At 50.5% G+C, this 18,646-nt stretch overlaps 1 protein-coding gene across 6 annotated transcripts in view; it reads right to left on the reverse strand.

Moving 5' to 3' along the window:
• Window positions 1–1,890: 1,890 nt before the first annotated feature.
• SLC47A1 (solute carrier family 47 member 1) overlaps window positions 1,891–18,646 on the reverse strand; it is a 29,350-nt gene continuing 12,594 nt past the window's right edge. The window contains exons 5-18 of one of the 6 annotated variants that reach the window (XM_042255720.2): window positions 18,234–18,276; window positions 16,592–16,636; window positions 13,626–13,723; window positions 13,325–13,422; window positions 13,105–13,218; window positions 12,955–13,022; window positions 12,007–12,115; window positions 11,839–11,914; window positions 8,382–8,448; window positions 8,147–8,216; window positions 7,790–7,922; window positions 4,452–4,546; window positions 3,372–3,450; window positions 1,891–2,461 (exon numbers count right to left, since the gene is read on the reverse strand). In XM_042255720.2, the coding sequence (XP_042111654.2) occupies window positions 2,452–2,461; window positions 3,372–3,450; window positions 4,452–4,546; window positions 7,790–7,922; window positions 8,147–8,216; window positions 8,382–8,448; window positions 11,839–11,914; window positions 12,007–12,115; window positions 12,955–13,022; window positions 13,105–13,218; window positions 13,325–13,422; window positions 13,626–13,723; window positions 16,592–16,636; window positions 18,234–18,276 (1,105 nt within the window). In that variant the 3' untranslated portion in view covers window positions 1,891–2,451. Of the gene's footprint in view, window positions 2,507–3,371; window positions 3,451–3,485; window positions 3,639–4,451; window positions 4,547–7,789; window positions 7,923–8,146; window positions 8,449–11,838; window positions 11,915–12,006; window positions 12,116–12,954; window positions 13,023–13,104; window positions 13,219–13,324; window positions 13,423–13,625; window positions 13,724–16,591; window positions 16,637–18,233; window positions 18,277–18,646 lie in introns of those variants that run through there. The other 5 variants (XM_042255721.2, XM_012185792.4, XM_042255718.2 and 2 more) reach the window with 5 other exon arrangements.

Consider the following 18,646-nt stretch of genomic DNA (forward strand, 5'->3'; position numbering starts at 1 on the left):
GCGTGGGGAAAGTACTGGAAGAGAGGAGGCCTGGAGTCAGCATTCCCCCACCCCCCACCGAGTCAAAGCATTTTCTCCTGGGCTTGCCCTCCCCAGGTGCCAGCAGTTTGCAGCTCACTGGACTCGGCGGCTGGTGAGAAATCTAGGGCGCGAGGTGGGGAGGGCACGACGAACCGGGACGAGGACATCGATGGGGCCCCATCGCGAGGGCCCCCTTGGGTGCAGCCTTCGTCTGGAAGGTGGCCTTCCACTTACTGACCCAAGAGGAATGAGGGCCTTAAGAGAACTCCCCCACCCCTCATCAACACACACCGAAAACCTGCCGCGCGGTGTCTTCACTCAAGAGGCGCTCACTTTTCTCCTTTCCTGGTTACCTGGTCTTTCCCAGCAAACGCCAGGTCTGGCTGTTGGTCCCCATCCCGCAGGCAGGGAACTTAGTAGGTCCTGAGGCTCACTTGGCTGGCATCGCATCTTCCCCCACCCCCAACCCCAGGCTGCATCCAAGCTTCACCCCTTAATCCACGGCCTCTGTGGACCATCCTCCTGCCAGTTAACAGTTAGGAGTGATGGGGTTTTCATGACTCCAAGACTTTCCAAACGATCCCCAAAGTCAAGGAGAAGGGCATGTTCATTAGAATCTCATCTTTTTGAGATGGGTCCACCCAGAATCTTCTGGATATACGCAAGTAAGTAAGTGTTAGTCTCCCAGTCATCCCTGACTCTTTGCTACCCCATGGACTGCAGCCCACCAGACTCTTCTGTCAATGAGATTTTCCAGGCAAGAGTACTGGAGTGGGTTACCATTTCCTTCTCCAGATGATCTTCCCGACCCAGGGATCGAACCCAGGTTTCCTGCACTGCAGGCAGATTCTTTACCAACTGAGCTACAAGGGAAGCCAGCCAATAAAAGCCTGTACCTTTTCTAAGATGAGAACCACCCAAACAATAGGGCCTGTCCAGGATGTGGTGTAGTCACTTAGTCCTGTCCAACTCTTTGAGACCCCATGGGCTGTAGCCTGCCATGCTCCTCTGTCCATGGAATTCTTTAGGCAAGAATACTGGAGTGGACTGCCATTTCCTTCTCCAAGGAATCCCACCCTTGGGATCCCAGCCAGGGATCGAACCAGGTCTCCTGCATTTCGGGCAGAGTCTTTACTGTCTGAGCCACAAAGGAAGCCGTTCTGGGATGTAACCTTCCCCTCTCCTAGAACACTCTTCATTTTTGCTGCTTTTCAGCTTTTTAAGCCCTTCTTTCTGTCAACATAGGAAAGGGTCTGATTTCTCCTTCCAGTTTGCCTGAATTAGCTTTTTGAACCCTGTATTTCTGTCGGTTGTCCACCACTTTAGAAAAACCAAGTGCTGGGACTACCCTGGTGGTCCAGTGGTTCAGAATCTACCTGCCAATGCAGGGGACACGGGTTCAATCCTTGGTCTGAGAGGATCCCACATGTCTTGGGGCAACTAACCCCGAGTACCTCAGCTACTGAAGTCTGTGTGCCCTGGAGCCCGTGCTCCACAACAAGAGAAACTGCCGCAATGAGAGTAGCCCCGCAACCAGAGTAGACCCCACTCACCGCAGCTAAGCCTGAGCAGCAACAAAGACCCAGCACAGCTAATAAAGAAATAAAAAAACAAAGTGCAGGTCCCTCATTTCCCTCCCCGCTGCCTCCCCCCACCCCCGCCACAACATATGGGTCCAAACCAATGCTCAGACAGGCCCTGAATACGAGGCAAGCTAACTGATGCCACCTGACTCCTTTCTTCTAGGTAATCTGTCTTCTCCCCTATTAGTTTCTTAAGCACATCCACCACCCTTGGTACCTGAGATCTGAAGTCCAAAGGAATATTAACAAAGATCGTTTCCCACTGAATAATAATCTAAGGCATGAGGAAGATATATTGTAAAATATATTTTAAATAATTCAAATAGTAAGAATCTTTAAGTGCTCAGTATATAGGTTTGTAGCTTAAGAAACAGTAAGCAGAAGAAACATCAAAGTCCTACATGATGCGGCCAGTACACAGTGGTCCTTGGTGGAAGGATGGTGGGTGTAATCTCCCCAATGTTGTCTTGGACTCACGCATACTCTTTACCTTCGTTCGTTTTCTTCATCAGAAATGTATCTTGGAACTGTCAGTTCTTGGCATCCATGAGCACAGCTTAGTAACATTTGGGCCAATGAATTTGTTTAAGCTCAGAAGCATCCCTTGGCCTTTCTCTCTCTCTTGCCATATCACGGAACTCGGACATAGACTTTCACTAAAATCCCCACCAGTAAGATGACAAGGACAGCCAGGAGCAGGAGCCCCCGCCGCAGCACCAGCTGTCTCCCGGACAACCTCCACGCGGCCCTGGGATGAACTTCGAGATACTCTTCTTGGCGCATCTGCTGATCCGACTGAGTCTCCTCTTTCTGTCCAACATCTCTTATCAACATTCCTCCACGATTTTCAGGGCCCACTGGAGGGGAAAATGAACTCAGCACCTTAAAAGGATATTTTTCATCTGTATAAAAGGAAAAGCACGGATGCAGTACCAGCTGGGAGAATAATTCGGGAAGCAGTTGCTTCCTGACCATGGAGAATAAAGAAAATCCTGACTCAGGTGTTGTCCACGAACCCACAGACACTGACTAGATCCTGCTGGGGTCAGCAGGGGCTCTGCCCCATTGCGTACAAAGCCAAGTAAGGTAGCTCTTTAGGTTAAGAGTTTTTGTTGTTGTTTAGCTGCTAAGTCATGTCTGGCTCTTTGCAACCCCATGGACTATAGCCTGCCAGGCTCCTCTGTCCATGGGATTTTCCAGGCAAGAATACTGGAGTGGGTTGCCATTTCCACCTCCAGGGGATCTTCCCGACCCAGGGATCAAACCTCCTGCACTGGCAGGTGGATTCTTTACCACTGGGCCACCAGGGAAGCCCTAGTTTAACAGGCTTTAGGGGAAATGTTCAAGGGGCCAGCACCCATCAAACTAGCATCTCAGAAAGAAAATAAGGTCATTGAAGGAAAGGATGACCTCAGAGGTGATTCAAGAGTGTTCACAGCACGTTGGCGGGGGAGATGCAAGCCTTCCCATCAGAGGACCCTCAAAGAACCAGGCAGGATAGTGACCCAGACCTAGATTTGGTCTCATGACACTTCAGAAGAGGAACAGTAAGGAAAATACCCTAAATGCTTGCACCAGTATCGAACTGGTCACCTGCAACTCTTAATCATCTATGGCAGCCTGTGAGTCAGCAATTACAGCAAACAAACGTCAACTGTTGACCTGAAACTGGATGTATTTCCCTATTTAAATGGGAGCTCAGCACAGCAAATCTAGTTGTGAACACCTAGAGGGCCCTTTCCAAGAGCAGAGGCAGATGTCTCATACCTGGGCAAAGCGGGTCCTGAGGGAGCATGGCCGTGCCGTTCCCGGCCATTCTTCGCTTCAGATTGGCGTGTTCCTGAGCCTAGGAGAGGAGACGCGTTAGTCCACAGGCTCCATCACAGTGCGGCCACACGCCTGGCCTGACCCTCGTTGAAGAAAAACCCAGCCATTTTCTCTCACTGACAGGTAACACAGGAGCCTCTCCAGTTAACAAGCATGGAATCCTCTCTTCTAATGATTGACGTGGGGCCAGTGCATGGGGAAGGTTGGCTGGAAAAAAGACGAGGCAAGTCGGGGACCAACTGTAGGATTCTCCCTTCCCCTTCCTTCATTCGTTTTCTCTATCACCTACTTAACATGCTGCCCTGATCCTAGAAAGTTCATAGAGAAAGATGCCCATGGGTATCTTAATGAAACTTTGTTGTTCAGTGGGTGTCATGTCTGACTTTGCAACCCCGTTGTCCTGTTGCAGCCAGACAAACAGGATATAGTTGCTGGCACCCCCACCTTTCTCTCCACTTCTAAATCTTGTCCTGAAATGGGCTGTTCAGGAGCAAGGCAGAAGTCTAACATAGGACCCAGGGAGGAAAAGACCCTCTGTTCTTCTACTGAATGAATAAACAAAGGGGAACAGATGTCCTTCACACCTGAGTTAATAAGCCCCGTTAAAACAGCAATGATATATACTCAATATTTTGTATTAGGGAAAAGAATCTGAAAAACAAAAGGGGCTTCCTTGGCGGTCATGGTTAGGATGTTGCACTTCCACTGCACAGGGTATGGGTTCAATCCCTGGTCAGGGAACGAAGATACCACATGCCATGTGGTGTGGACAAAAAATAAAAATACTTTTCAGACTGAAAGAGTATATATATATATATCTGTCTGCGTGTGTATAAATGTGTCACTGTGCTGTACACCTGAAACTCACATGACCTTGTAAATCAACTACACTTCAATAAAATAAAACAATGATAAAAAGGTAGCATTTATAATAATAATAAAACCTTCCAAAATAAGGCAAAGAAAGGCGAAGCTTGTTCTGTGTGTTTTCCAGGGCAGGACAGCAGCGTCTATGGTTACCTGCTGGCAGGCTTCTTTCCAGTTTAGCCGGGCAATGAAGCCGAGAAAACATGCAGCCTGAGAGATGGTACAGATGGTGATTCCTGACCACAGACCTGGAGGTGGGGATCATTAACAGAAGTTAACTCGGTGGAAAGCCAGCTGCCCTGGGGAGCGTGTTTCTCCTAAATCACTTCTGAGACTCTGTTCTTACAGCAGAGGAGGGGCCCACAGAGAGCCAGAAACCTCCACCCTGCTCACTCTTGATTTCCAGGAAGCCCAGAACCCTGAGGCCACTCCTGGGTCTGTGGATCTCTGAACAAATATCTGGAGGCTGTTTTTGGCCTTTGTGACCATAATGCTTGGCTATTAGGAAAAGTGAATATTTCAGGACAAAGTGCTTTCTAACAGCACCTCCAAACTCCCAATACCTTGTACCATCTTCCTCAACCAAGCGGACTCTACAAACTCTGCCACTCTACAACTGCAGACGTCAGGAATTCCCTGGCAGTTCAGGTGCTAAGACTCCGCGCTTTCACCCAAAAACCCTGCCCCAGACACTCACACAGAACCCAGAGGGGAACCTGAGTGACGAGGGTTCTGGCCAAGAGTGAACCCACAGCAGAGTCAGAAACTCCAAGCTGTGAGAGACTAAATATCCAAGCTGACGGTGGTCTCAGTAGTCAGACCTTATACAAAAATAGATCTCTGACCCACAATCTAAAGCAACCTGTCTAGGAAGCCAACCCCTTACCCATAACTGACAGCGGAGAAGCCAGTCTGCTTCACGTCAGACTCCTGAGAGGCCAGATCATTCTTTAGGGATAAGCTAAATAGTTTCTGCAATAACTGACACAGAATATCCAAGTTTTGACCTGTAACTAACAGCCTCCTTAACTTCTGTCCCGGTTTCCCGCTTAAGACCACCCAGAGAAAAGCAAATGTGCCCCCTGACCAGGCACAAAGGATACCCCACTTCTGGGCCTCCCCTTTGCCCCACCATGGCTCCCTCCCCCTCCCATGCCACCTGCCATGGCGTCTCCATCAAACTGTGCCACAGCCGGGCATGAAGAATCTTTGCTGGTCCCTGGTGGGTGGTCTGCGTTTATGTCTGTAGCCGGCTAGATCTGGGTAAGGTGAAGGGGGCAGGATGGGACTCATGATTTAAGGCTTGGGTGGCCAGAGCTCGTGCATGTTTTTCAACTCTGCTCCGTGGCATCCATCACCCCACACGGCACTTTACAGGTGTGATCAGCCTGATCTTTAGAACAGTCAACCTGTCACTCCTACAGTGGACCCAGTGAAAGCAAAGCCTTCCTCTTCTGAAAATTCCCACTCCACAGAAACCACAAGCTCCTCTGACCATCTTAAACATTAGATAACCACCTACATGTGTGTGTGCATGCTAAGTCGCTTCTGACTGTGTGACTCCATGGACTCTAGCCCACCAGGCTCCTCTGTCCATGAGATTCTTCAGGCAAGAATACTGGAGTGGGTTGCCATGTCCTCCTAAAGGGGATCTTCCTGACCCAGGGATTGAACTTGTCTCTCTTGTATCTCCTGCATTGGCAGGTGGGTTCTTTACCATTAACACTAGCTGGGAAGCCCATAACCAGCTACCTCCAGCTGTATTTTGAAAGCTAGGAGTTAAATTTCCAAGGATTTCACTATACTATTGAAAAGATTCCTGTTTGACTCAAGGAGGAATGCTGAAACGGGATGGTTATCAGGATTCTCTGGGCAGGACCCGGGAAAGTGATGTTGGGAAAGCCTCAGGGACTTAGGATGGCCATTGTGATTTTCTGGCCTTGCCCGTGAGAACCTGTAGCTCCTGACACTTCTCAGGGCTCCTGGTGTAGGTGGACAGCACGTCCTGCCAGAGGGGATGCGAGTTTCAACACCAGTTGGCACAGAAAGTGTCCACTGTCTTCTCACAGAGCCCTCACTTCCTCAGAGTCCCCAGCTTTTAAAAAAAAATTATTGATTTTTATTTATTTGGCTACACTGGGTCTTAATTGCAGCAGGTGGGATCTAGTTCCCCAACCAGAAATCAAATCCAGGCCCCCTGCATTGGGAGCAAGGAGTCCTATCCACTGGACCCCCAGGGAAGTTCCCCCTGTTTTTTATATATGGATCAATATATAACATTATATTATTTCCAGTGTATGACATCATGATTCAATATTTGTATGTATTGTGAAATGACCACCTCCATAAATTCAATTAACATCCATCACCTTACATAGCTACACCATTTTTTTTTTTTGCTTATGATGAGAACTTTTAAGATCTGCTCTCAGCAATTTTCAAATATACAATATGGTATTATTAACTACAGGCTTCCCAGGTGGCACAGCGGTAAAGAATCCACCAGCAAAGCAGGAGACGCAGGTTTAATCCCTCCCTGGGTTGGGAAGATCCCCTGGAGGAGGAAATAGCAACCCACCCCAGTATTCTTGCCTGGGAAATCCTATGGACAGAGGAGCCTGGTGGGCTGCAGTCCATGGGGTTGCAGAGAATTGGACAAGACAGAGTGATGGAGCGACTGTCACCATGCTGTAGTCACACCCCCACACCCCCAGGACTTATTTTCCAACTGCAAGTTTGCACCCTAACATTTTTTTAGGGTGATTCTCACCTCTCTCTCTGCTGTACACTCTGTAGGTGAGCTTTTGTTAAATGGCAGAGTGGGCCTAGTACAGCTCTTGGGATGTAGATCTATACTTCAAAGTGAATTCCTATAATATTAATATTTTCCTTAGCTATGTCACTGGCAAACCCCCAAATATGAATAATGCCAGGAATTCTCTGGAGGTTCAGTGATTAGCATTTGGCACTTTCACTGCCAACAGCCCAGGTTCAATCCCTGGTCGGGGAACTAAGATCTCACAAACTGCCAGAAAATAAGATTTAAAATGACTTTCAAAAATATGAATAAGGCCAGAAACTCAGAATAAATAATTTTCTACACCAATGAAGTTTGCCTTGGCAACTCCATTCTTTGAACATCTCCCATACTTTTCATTAAAATATTATTGAATGAGAAAAATGTGCAACATAGGAGACACGTTGATCTGAAAGCTGAGCCTGTATCAGATGACGCCTCCGCCTCTGAGCTGGCCAAGAGCTGAGGGATACCGATGAGCATTGTCTCCACTGCACCCAGCTAGTGTGCTCAGGTTTTAATGTAATCACGTATTAACGCTGATGTACGCCCTAGTATTATTTTAGAAATCAAAACTGGGCAGTCACCCGTTTCTCTGTTCTTTTAAAGCCGCGTCTCAAAATCTGGCTCCGAGCTCTGACAGCCACCTCCCAGGCCGTGATCCCGGCTCTTCCTGCTCTGGGGGGAGGCTTACCCAGCAGTCCAAGCCCAGCAGCAAACATGAGGGAGATCCCGATGGGAAGACCGAGCACGTAGTACCCGACGGCGTTGATGATGGCGCCTGCCTTCTGGTTCCCAGTGCCTCGCAGGATGCCTCCACAGGTGCACTGCGGGTGGACGCCAGTCGTATGAACACGGCTCATGCTGCCCCACGACGCCCACCCCAGCACCCCCCACCTCAGGGGACTCTGCCTCAAGTCCAGGACCTCGTGAAGTGGACGTGAGAGGAATATCCCACCTCCCCGGCCTCTCTTCTCCATTAAAATCTACCATCGTCAGCAGAAACTCGTGGATCGTAAAGGCGGCTGAGGAGGTACCGCACAGTACTCACAGCCAGCCCTTCGAAGAGATGTGAAACCGCGTAAATCGGGACCACCTGGGCCACCAGCGAGATGATCTCTCTGTTAGGAGAACAAAGCAGAGCATGACTGGGAGGCAGACGGAGGCAGAGAGGAGGGCAGTGTGGTTCCTGGTGACCGTGATTCTGACCACCAGGCAGGGCTCCGCCTCTGTGTGTGGCTAACAGGCTCAGGTGTCCCACCAACATCCTTTTCAGGGAGTCTTACCTTGTTTTGGTCTGCAGTGGAAACTACTGTATGCAGTATCTCAAGACTTTTAGAAAACACATAGTCCCTGTGGTCAACACAAACAGTTCAACCAAATGATTTCACTAAAAAAGAGTGCATATATGTACACACGTAGCTGATTCACTTAGCTGTACACCTGAAATCTAACACACCACTATAAATCAGCTAGACTCCCAATAAAACTAAAATGAAAGTCAATCAAATGATTCTGTACTCCTCTCCTGCACCCCCCAAAATAAAATGGGGGTTATAGAGCCATCCTCCTTTTCACAAAATTCCATGTCCCCTCCAAGTGTCTGAGTGACGCACAACAGGATAAGGGTCAGGCTCCCTCCAGGGAACCAGGCTGGCAAGTCCTAAAGGCCACAGATAGAGTTTACAGAGCTGGCCTTGACCCTCACCTCTACAGCTAGAGACAGAGAGACACTGCCAGGGGCCGGAATGGCCGAGTATTCCCAATTCCTTCAGGTGGTTAACGAAGAAACATACAATGTTGTCTGGCAGTAAATGTTGGTTGAATGAATAAATAATTAAGAAATCCAGCACAGAACAGGATGGCCACCCCTCCCTGCCAAACAAGGACAGAAGTACAGTTCTCTTATTCGAATGTTATTTTGCTTTTTGAATAGGTAACATATGCCAATGGTTAAAAGAAATTAAACAACATGAAAAACATATGGAGGAAAATCTTATTTCCATTCCTTGCCCAGTCCTCCCGTGACCTGTCCCCAAACCAAGGAACAGTTCTGGGTACTGTATTTGTCCAGTGCTCATGAAAGTAAAAGCAAGGACAAATATATATTCTTCTTTCCCCTTATGGACTTGATGTATGGTTTCATGTTCTGACATTCTCTCTGTGGTGTTCTGTGCCTTGATTTTTCTGCCTCGTGTGTTACATTCACTTTTTAAAATCCAAATATTTATTTTGGCTGTGCTGGGTCCTTGTTGCTGTGTGGGCTTCGCTCTAGTTGCGGTGAGCAGGGGCCACCCTTCCTTACGGTGGCGGAGCTTCTCACTGCAGTGGCTTCTGTTGCAGAGCACGGGCTCTAGGTCTCATGGGCTTGGTGGTCGTGGCTCCCAGGCTCCAGAGCACAGGCTCAGTAATCGCGGTGCACGGACTTACTTGCTCCACGGCAAGTGGGATCTTCTCGGACCAGGGATCAAACTTGTGTCTCCTGACGTGGCAGATGGACTTTCCACCACTGAGCCACTAGGGAAGCCCCTATATTCATATTCCATCAGCATATATTATTTTTAATATGCTGCTGAATCCTATCTACTCATATTTTATTCTGGATTTTAAAATCGACATTAATTAGGAAGATTGGCCTGTGGATTGCTTTCTTTTTTCATGTGAAAACTTCGTCAGCTTCGGTACCGACACACTCGCTTCCTAAACAGAATGAGGAAATTTTCCTTTTTCTGGAACAGTTAAGGCAGCATTGGGATTACCTACGTCTTAAAGATTTCATAGAATTCTCCTTTGAAACCCTCTGGAGCTGGTGCTTTTATTTTCATTTTTAAAATTTTTGGCCATACTGCGAGGCATGTGGGATCTAGCTCCCCAACCAGGGACTGAACCCAGGACCCCTTCAGTGGAAGCACAGTCTTAACCACTGGACCACCAGGGAAGTCCCTGGAGTTGGTGCTTTTTAAATATATATGTATATATTTTATTTATTTATTTATTTGGCTGCACTGGGTCTTAGTTGTGGCATTCAGGATCTCTTAGTCACAGCATGTGAGATCTAGTTCCCTGACCAGGGATAGAACCCAGGCCCCCTGCATTGGGAGCTTGGAGTCTTAGCCACTGGACTACCAGGGAAGTCCCCTGGTACTTTAAAAATAACGATTTCTTATTTCTAAACAAATTGATCTATTTAGACCTATGTTTTCTAGAATAATTTCTTAACTAGAATTTTTTGTAATTTGTATTGAAGCACAGTTGATTTACAATGTTGTGTCAGTTTCAGGTGTTAGCACAGGGATTCAGTTATACACATACATATGTATATACTTTTTCAGATTATTTTCCCTTATAGGGTATTACAAAATATTGAGTATAATTCTGTGCTATACAGTAGGTCCTTGTTGGTAGCATAAGTTTTGAGAAATTATTTCCCCAGATTTTATATATGCTTGCAAAAGTTGTGCAAACTAGTCTCTTCCGCTTTAAGAAAACCATGGCTTTTCAGTAATTTCCCCGTTTCTGACTGCATAGAGGTGCACACTGCCTTTCTGCCCTTTGTTTGGGTCAGGCATCTGTGTCAACCTCAGAATGTGTCATTAGTTCTCCCAGTTTCAGCTGAGCTTGGCCATATCACAAATAATTTGATTTTGTGAGTTTTCTATGTCTCCTAATTCCATCAAAAATCCCACTGGTGGGCCTCTTGTTTTTCACTCTATTCCCTGCTCTATTTAAGTTTCCAAAAGTGCACAGATTGAGAATCAAACTTCCTACCAGGTCCTGCTGAAGCCATCCTGCAAGACAGACTTCTGATCAAGTGAAAAAGCTGAGCATGATCTCTGGCTGCATCTGACTCACGCTGATGTGAGGGATATTCAAACATTTCACAGCAAAACAGCAAAGGCTGAAAGGTGACAACCCACCACCAGAAGTCAAAAGACAGATTCCTGAGGAATAGCCTGAGGGTCAGTTCCGTCCACACCACCTGCTTTGTGAATCTAGGAGGGAGGGGTCAATTCTGCATTTTGTAACTGCTGACAAAAGAACCCCAGGTTATGGACTCCCTGGTGGTCCAGTGGTTAAGACTCTGCACTACCAATGCAGGGGGTGTGGGTTCGATCCCAGGTTGGGGAACTAAGATCCCACATGTCACATGGTTCAGCAAAAATAAGTAAAAAGAAGCCCAAGGAAGGGGTAACAGAACAATATAGCCACCAAGTCAGCATGCACTGTGGCCTCATGGACGAAAGCTATCAAACCAACTTAATGGGATCTGCAGAGCACGGGGGACTTTGCTGGTGCAAGAGTTCTTCAGTGATTGATAATGTGATGTGTGGAGACAGCTCAGGGGTGAGAGTTCCACTTCAGTTCAGATGGACAAACAAGACTATTGCCAGCCAAGCACTTGGGCAGCTTCTGGGCCACCGAGATGACTCGTGTTGTTGGGAAGGAAGTATTTCAGTGAAGATGGAGGCAGTGGTACCCAAAAAGAGTTACCATCTTTAAAAGATGTGAGTACTCCACTAGCAGAAATGTACACCGCCACCCATGCCCACTGACTCGGCTTCTAGCTTATTAATTAGTTCCTACATCCTATCCGTTCTTGCCAGGTAACAACTGCGTGTCTGATCTTGGAGGTGACTCAGGCTCCCCGCCAAGATGCAACCACCCAGGAGGCCCAGTGTGAAAGCAGCTCCCACTGACCATCTCTGCTGCAGATTTACATCCCAGGGAAACCTCCACACTCACCGGTCCTTGGTGAAAACGTAACCCACGACATCCTTGCAGCCTAACAACAGGACACAAAAGATGACAGCAAAGAGCCCTGGAGGTCAGATGGCAGGAGAAGCACTCGGTGAGAAAGGGAGTCTGCAGGGAAGGCGTGGGGGCTGTGGGCGTGTCCCCGAGTCTAGGCACCTGTGACCAGCAGGGCGACGGCGGAGGACGTCTTGGCCTGCTCGATGTCCCCAGCCCCCAATGCATTCCCCACCCGGACGCTGGCGGCCACGCTGAAGCCTGTGGGGACCTGAAATGAGGAGGGGACCTGACGGTGATGCTGAGAATCAGTCCTCCAGTCAGTCCTACACGCACACGCACACGCACACCTGTGCACACCTTGGTCCTTCCCACACCACGGGCGCTCTGTTCCCACCTCCCAGCTGCATTTCTAAGGTGACACTTGGGGAGGACAAAGCCCTTCAGAATGTCCAGCTGATGCTTTCAGTAAAAGAGAGTCAAAGGGAAGCCTTTGATGACCAGGGTTCTCCAGAGCATCAGCACCCTCTTCCTTCTTCTGGCTGAACAACATCCTGCCCACGCATGGAGTCCACTCAGCCATCCCTGGGCACATGCCTGGGCATGTGGGACACTGCCATCTCTTGGCAATCATGAACTGCTAGGAACTTCCAGGAACTTCAGTACAAACATCTGTTTTCATTCCTTGGGGGTCTAACCTACAAGTGTCACCAAGTATCCAGAGGCAACAGAGGCAGGCGGGAATGGAGCTCAGCCCCTCCTTCCTGCAGCACCGTCACCTTTATCCCCCACCTGTCCCCCCGCATCTGTGTTATGAAACAGGAAAAGAGTCGGCATGTTTGACAAGCGTGCCATCAAACTGAGTCCTTTGGATTGGGACTGCGTTAGGAGTCGGAGGACCGGCAGCGACCCAGTCCTCTGGACCATCTCCCCAAGGCCCTCCAGCTCACAGGGAACACCCCCTGCCACACCAGAAGGACCCTCCCAGGCTTCAGGGTGAAATGTGCCCTTCAGGAATCATTTCACAACCTGTATGCGCTGAACGCCTGTGCTCAGCACTCTTTAGAGGGAAGCACACAGCCCCGCCCCAGGACGGGCTCATATGCTCACCATGTACACGATGACGGCCAGCTCATATGCGATGGACTGGGCTCCCAGCTCCACCATGCCGAGGACACCTGCGGGAGAGGGATGCGTGACCGCGTGCTTCCCATGGGCCCTGGCTGTCCCCAAGCCACCACCGGCCGGCCCCATGCTGACCGCTCAGGAAGCTCCCGATCTCGTAGGCCCACCACTCGATGCACAGCATCAGCATGCTGGGGATGGCCAGGCGGAAGAAGGGGCCCCAGTCCTGCAGGCACTCCCAGGACCAGCCTGCAGGCAGGACACAGATGCAGTCGGTTGCGACACAAACGGCCACCGGGCAAGGGCTCGAGCCGAGACAGGAGTCGTGTCCAGGCAGGAGATAGGCAGCCTTTACCTCCCCAGGTGTCCTGGTGCAGCCTCTTGGCGAGGATGTACAGGAAGAGGAGGAGAGCCAAGGTGAACTGGGAGACCGTGTTTGCCAGTGCCGAGCCCCTGGGCAGAAGAGAACACGCTGAGGGGTGCCCCTCCTGCCCTGCTTGTGATACAGCAGCCCCGGGTCACCTCCTCCCAGAGCAGCATCCCCCCGCAGGGTCCAGAGCGGCCCAAGGAGGAGGGTCGGCATGGACACCCCACCCTGCCCTGGAAATCCACAGGAGGCCGCCCCGCTCCCTGACCCAGGACTCCCTAGGACTCACATAACCCCAAGATGCATCTGATAGAGGAACAGATAGTTGGCGAGGGCGTTGACCAGGTTGGCAGCCACGCCAGTCACCATCTGGGGCAGGACGATTCCCTGAAACGAGGGGCCGTGCTGGAGACCCATGGGGACCACCGACTGCCACCCAAACAGGCGCCCTCATGGCCAGTAGGGCAGCTGTCACAGGCGTGCCCACGCTGCTGCTCCCATCCACCGGGCACTCCCTCCTCTGGGTTGGCCGGAAGGGCATCTTTTTGGCCACGGACACGCAGCAGGAGAGAGGGAAGCAGCGGAGAGGGAGGACAAGAGCCGGCTCGTGCACAGGAGCAGCGTGAACACGTCACCTTCCCCGGGCACCTGGACCAACGCTGAAGGTCGGGAACTAAGGGGACGCTATGACCCTGGGGTGGGGGACGGAGCCGAGCAGCTCCAGGCCTCCCACGTCTCTGACCGACTGAAGGCATGAGAGTGAAGCGACACGGGACCAGGGCTGACGTCTCTCCTCACAGCGTCAGGACAGAAAATGGACGCAGAGAAAGTCGGCTGTGACGAAGGCAGGAAGCACTGCTTCCCCCGACTGGAAGGGGCCGCCCACCGCACGGGGTCACCTCACTGTACAACATCACCTTTCAGAGGAGCAGAGAGAGAAGATGTGGCGTGTATACACAATGGACGATGACTCGGCCATGGAAAAGAATGACATTTTGCCATTTGCAACAACATGGGTGGACGTGGAAGGCATTATGCTCAGTGAACTAAGTCAGAGAAAGACAAATACTGTATGCTTTCGCTTATGTATGGAATTTTAAAAATAAAACAGACTAGTGAATCTAACAAAACAGAAACAGACTCACAAGCACAGAGACCAAACCAGTGGTTACCAGTGGGAAGAGGGAGGGGGAGGGGCAATATAGGAGGAGGGAATTAGGAGGTAGAACCCACTATTAATATGTGTGAGTTAAATAATCTACAAGGACATACTGCACAACACAGGGAATGCAGCCAGTATTTTATAATAATGATACATGGGAATTAAAAATTGTGAATCACTATACTGTACATCTGTAACTTATAGACTACTGTACATCAACTATACCCCAATTTTTAAAAAGTGCTACCTCTTTGTAAAGCATCATGCCCCAAATCATAGGGTGTTTGAAATTCTGCTCTTTGAAACCACAGTATAAATCAAACATCTCGGGACTCCCCCTGGTGGTCCAGTGGTTAAGAATTCGCCTGCCAATGCAGGGCACACAGCCTCAGTCCCTGGTTTCAGAAGATCCCACATGCTGCAGGTTAACTGAGCCCGGGTACCACAGCTGCTGAGCCTGGGTGCTAGGGCCCCCTCCCCACAACTAGAGGAGGCCCTCGAGCAGCAATGAAGACCCAGTGCAGCCGTCATTCATTAATTAATTTTAAAAAGCAGTCTGGATTTCCCACGGAAGCCAGAGCAATCGGGGAGAGAGGGCTTGGTCGCTCTGCAGGGCAGGCAGACACTGGCCGCTTATTTGCGCTTCCTCTGCTCCGCCCTCCCTTCACACCGTCCTTCAGATCTCCCACCCCACCTCCACCCCCGCTCTGTTCCCTGAGACCCACATTCCCCTGGCTGCTCTGCATCCTGTGGGCTCATGGCCGCGGGCTCAGAGGCCAGACCAGGACCTTGCCAAGCATTGTTTATCAGGAGCCCTGGTCTGTTTCAGCAGGAGAGGCAGGTGACCCAATGTGCATTTCAGATAGACGCTGTGGGACCCCCTGGCAGAGGGGGTCTGGGTGGGAGCCCACTGAGGGAAAAGAGGAGAAACAGCAGAGGCACCAAGGAGGGCCTGAGGCTAAGGCCCCCAGGCCCCGGCCCCTTGCACAGCCCCCTCTGAGTCCCCACAAGCCTGCCTCTCACCTTTCCGCATCCTCCGTCCTTTAGTGACCCCAGTAACCTGTCCTTCAAGTGTCCCATAGGCGGCGGCTCCATCCTTTCCTTCTCTCCTGCATCTAGTCAGCCTGGGCATGACCCCTTTCCATGTCCAGGCTCCCACTGCACCCACTCAGTCTAGGTTGCACCCCCTCTCCTTCCCACCTCGAGAAACCCATGCATCCTCCACCACTTGAGTCACCTTCCTGACCCCTCAGCTCAAGACTCCTTCTTCTAGGTTGTCTCTCCTGCCTCAGGGCCTTCAGGGAGAGGTCCTCACACCCACTCCTCACTCAACCACTCAGGAGCCCCACGTTTGTTGGGGGGCTGACAGGCCAAAGGCCCTCAAACGGGGTAACAAACTATGAGGGGCCAGCCCAGAATCCAGGGCACATGCTGGTTTCTGCCTCTTTACAGGCATTTCAAGTATACAATTCTGATACTAATAAAAATGTGGAACTAGTAGAAACCTTGTTCCATTACGAGGATAACACCTTAACTTTAAGGATGTTAAATAGGTAGAAAGCTTTCTTCTCCACCATCCTGTCCCTGTCACACAAGCCCGGGAGAGCCTGCCCTCATGGGCTGGTACCCTACCACCACCAGGCACCCTATCTATCTGGTCCTTCTGGAAGGAAGTAGACGGTCCCACACATGACTCCACACCCACAGAGCGGGGCTCTGGCCACTGCTGTTAGCCACCCACTAAGAGTCCTGGTGACATGAGGCACCTTCCATCGTGGGGAAGGGGGTGCTTTCACATCCTCAGATGGTCGGAGCTGAAAGGTCGACCCCCAACCCCTCCGGAGCCAGGCAATGGTGCAGGGCCAAGAATCCACCCTGCCGGCCCACCAATAACAATATTTCCAAATGGGAACTGGATCCGACTTTTCCAGTGCCAATAACAACCTGTCCTTTCCTTGACTCCTCAGCTCTGCGTGCACCCCTCAGGGAAACACCCCACAGGGGCTCCGGATAGGCGAGCCTCTCCACCGGGTCTCCCTGACCCCTGAAAGGACAGATGCACTCACCCCCACAGGACAGGAGAGTCGAGTTACCTGGTTGAGCAGGTACTTCACTTGTAACGTGTAGAGGAAGGTTGCCTGCAAGACAACAGGGGACAGAGGTCAGCATCCTGGCCAGCCTCACAGTGGAGAGCTGAGACCTCAGCCAGCCTGCCCTCCACTCCCACAGGAGGCCCAGGTGGGAGCCCTCTCAGGAGGCTCGGGGGCAGGACAGGAACCCCAAGTCCGGATATCTCTCTTATGGGCGAACACTATCTAAGCACCCCCAGGGGAGCTGGGAGAGTGGTTTCCTTGGGTGCTTGGTTGGGATTCTCCTGGGGGCACTGGGCTGTGCAAGAGGCCCGTGAAAACTCTGGATGGGCGCCCCCTTCTATAGATTAGGCTGCAGTCCTATTTGGTGGAATAAACTCAAGAATATTCGGTTCAGGGACTTCCCTGGTAGTCCAGTGGTTAAGACCTCATCCTCCAACGTACAGGGTGCCAGCTTGGTCCCTGGTCGGAGTGCTACAATCCCACATGTCTCAGGGCCGCCCCCCCAAAAAAAACCCAAAACATAAAACAGAAGCAATACTATAACAAATTCAATAAAGATGTTAAATGAATGGTCCACATCCAAAAAAAATCTTAGAAAAGAATATTCAATTTAAAATGAAAAAGTAAAGACCACAATCTCAATTACGAGGGCAAATGACTGCTTCTGAGGTCTGAATTACATCCCCTCCCAGTTCGTATGCTGAAGCCCTCATGCCCAACATGACCATATTCGATAAAATCTTTAAAAGTGAAAATGTTAGTTGTTTCTGACTCTTTGCAACTCCATGGACTGTAGCCTGCCAGGCTCCTCTATCCATGGAATTCTCCAGGCAAGAATACTGGAGTGGGTTGCCATTTCCTTCTCCAGGAGATAGTCCCAACCCAGGGATCGAACCTGGATTTGATCCTCCAATCTGCACTGGAGGCAGATTCTTAACTATCTGAGCCACCAGGGAAGCCCAAAGTCAATTAAGTTTAAATGAGGTCACTGGGGGGGCCCTGATCCAGCAGGACTGGTGCCCTTCTGGGCAGACAAGCGACACTGGGGGTGGGCCTCCATGCCAAGGAGAGAGGCCTCGGAGGAAACCAGCCCCGACACCTTGATCTTGGACTGCCAACCCCCAAGACTGTGAGAAGTAGGTTTCTGTTATCTAAGCCTGTGATATTTTGTTACAGCAGCTCAGCAGACTAATCCGGCCACGTGTTTAACTAAATGAAATAGCTGTGCTTATTCACCAACCAGGTAGGGACCCCCTGAACACTAACACACAGGTGGGTTCTGTGCCTCAGGCTTAGCAAGCAAGAGCCTCAAAGTTCCAGGTGAGGCCCCCGGGGGTCCGTGGTGGCAAGGATTCACCATCTACAGAAGAAATCTGAGCTCCTCCCCGCGGGTGAGCAGAGGCCCCTTCTGCTACGGGAGCGGGGACCCCGGCCTCTGCAGCCCTCTTGACCCTGGTGTTTCTTGAGGGACAAAGGTTTGTGTCTTTCCTGAGTATGATGAAAACTACACTTCCTTGAAGGAGCCAACTCCTCATGTGGGCATCATCGCAGGGCTGAACCAGATCCCTGAGCTCAAGGCATCTCTGCTGCCTTTTTACCCATGAACCTCAAGGAGGGACCCCCTTACCCCGTGGACACTTACAGGAAGAGCTGGAATGAAGATCATGACATAGGTCTGGGTAAGCCTGTACAAGGAAGAGGGAAAAAGTGACAGAGTGCTCCGTTTCCAGGGAAAGGTAGGCAGGACACAGCAACACTACCTTCACATGCTTGGCTCTTCCTAAACGTACAGGCTGAAGCTGCTGGAGCACCGTCGGAATCTACACAGAACATGTCATCCTATGACCCGAGTGATCATTCTTGGTTCTCCCAAGTCTCTCCAGGTCCAGGACAGGGGGTTCAAACTGGGCACCCTGGCTGGGTAATTCTTGCCGTGGAGGCAGTCCTGTGCATCCCAAGATGTTCTGGAGCATCTGGTTTCCACCAGCAGCGACACCCCCATACCAGTTCTGACGTCCAGAAACGTCTCCTAACATTTCAAATGTCCCCTGGGTT

This window comes from Ovis aries, chromosome 11 (assembly GCF_016772045.2).
Source record: "Ovis aries strain OAR_USU_Benz2616 breed Rambouillet chromosome 11, ARS-UI_Ramb_v3.0, whole genome shotgun sequence".
Classification (NCBI taxonomy): domain Eukaryota; kingdom Metazoa; phylum Chordata; class Mammalia; order Artiodactyla; family Bovidae; genus Ovis; species Ovis aries.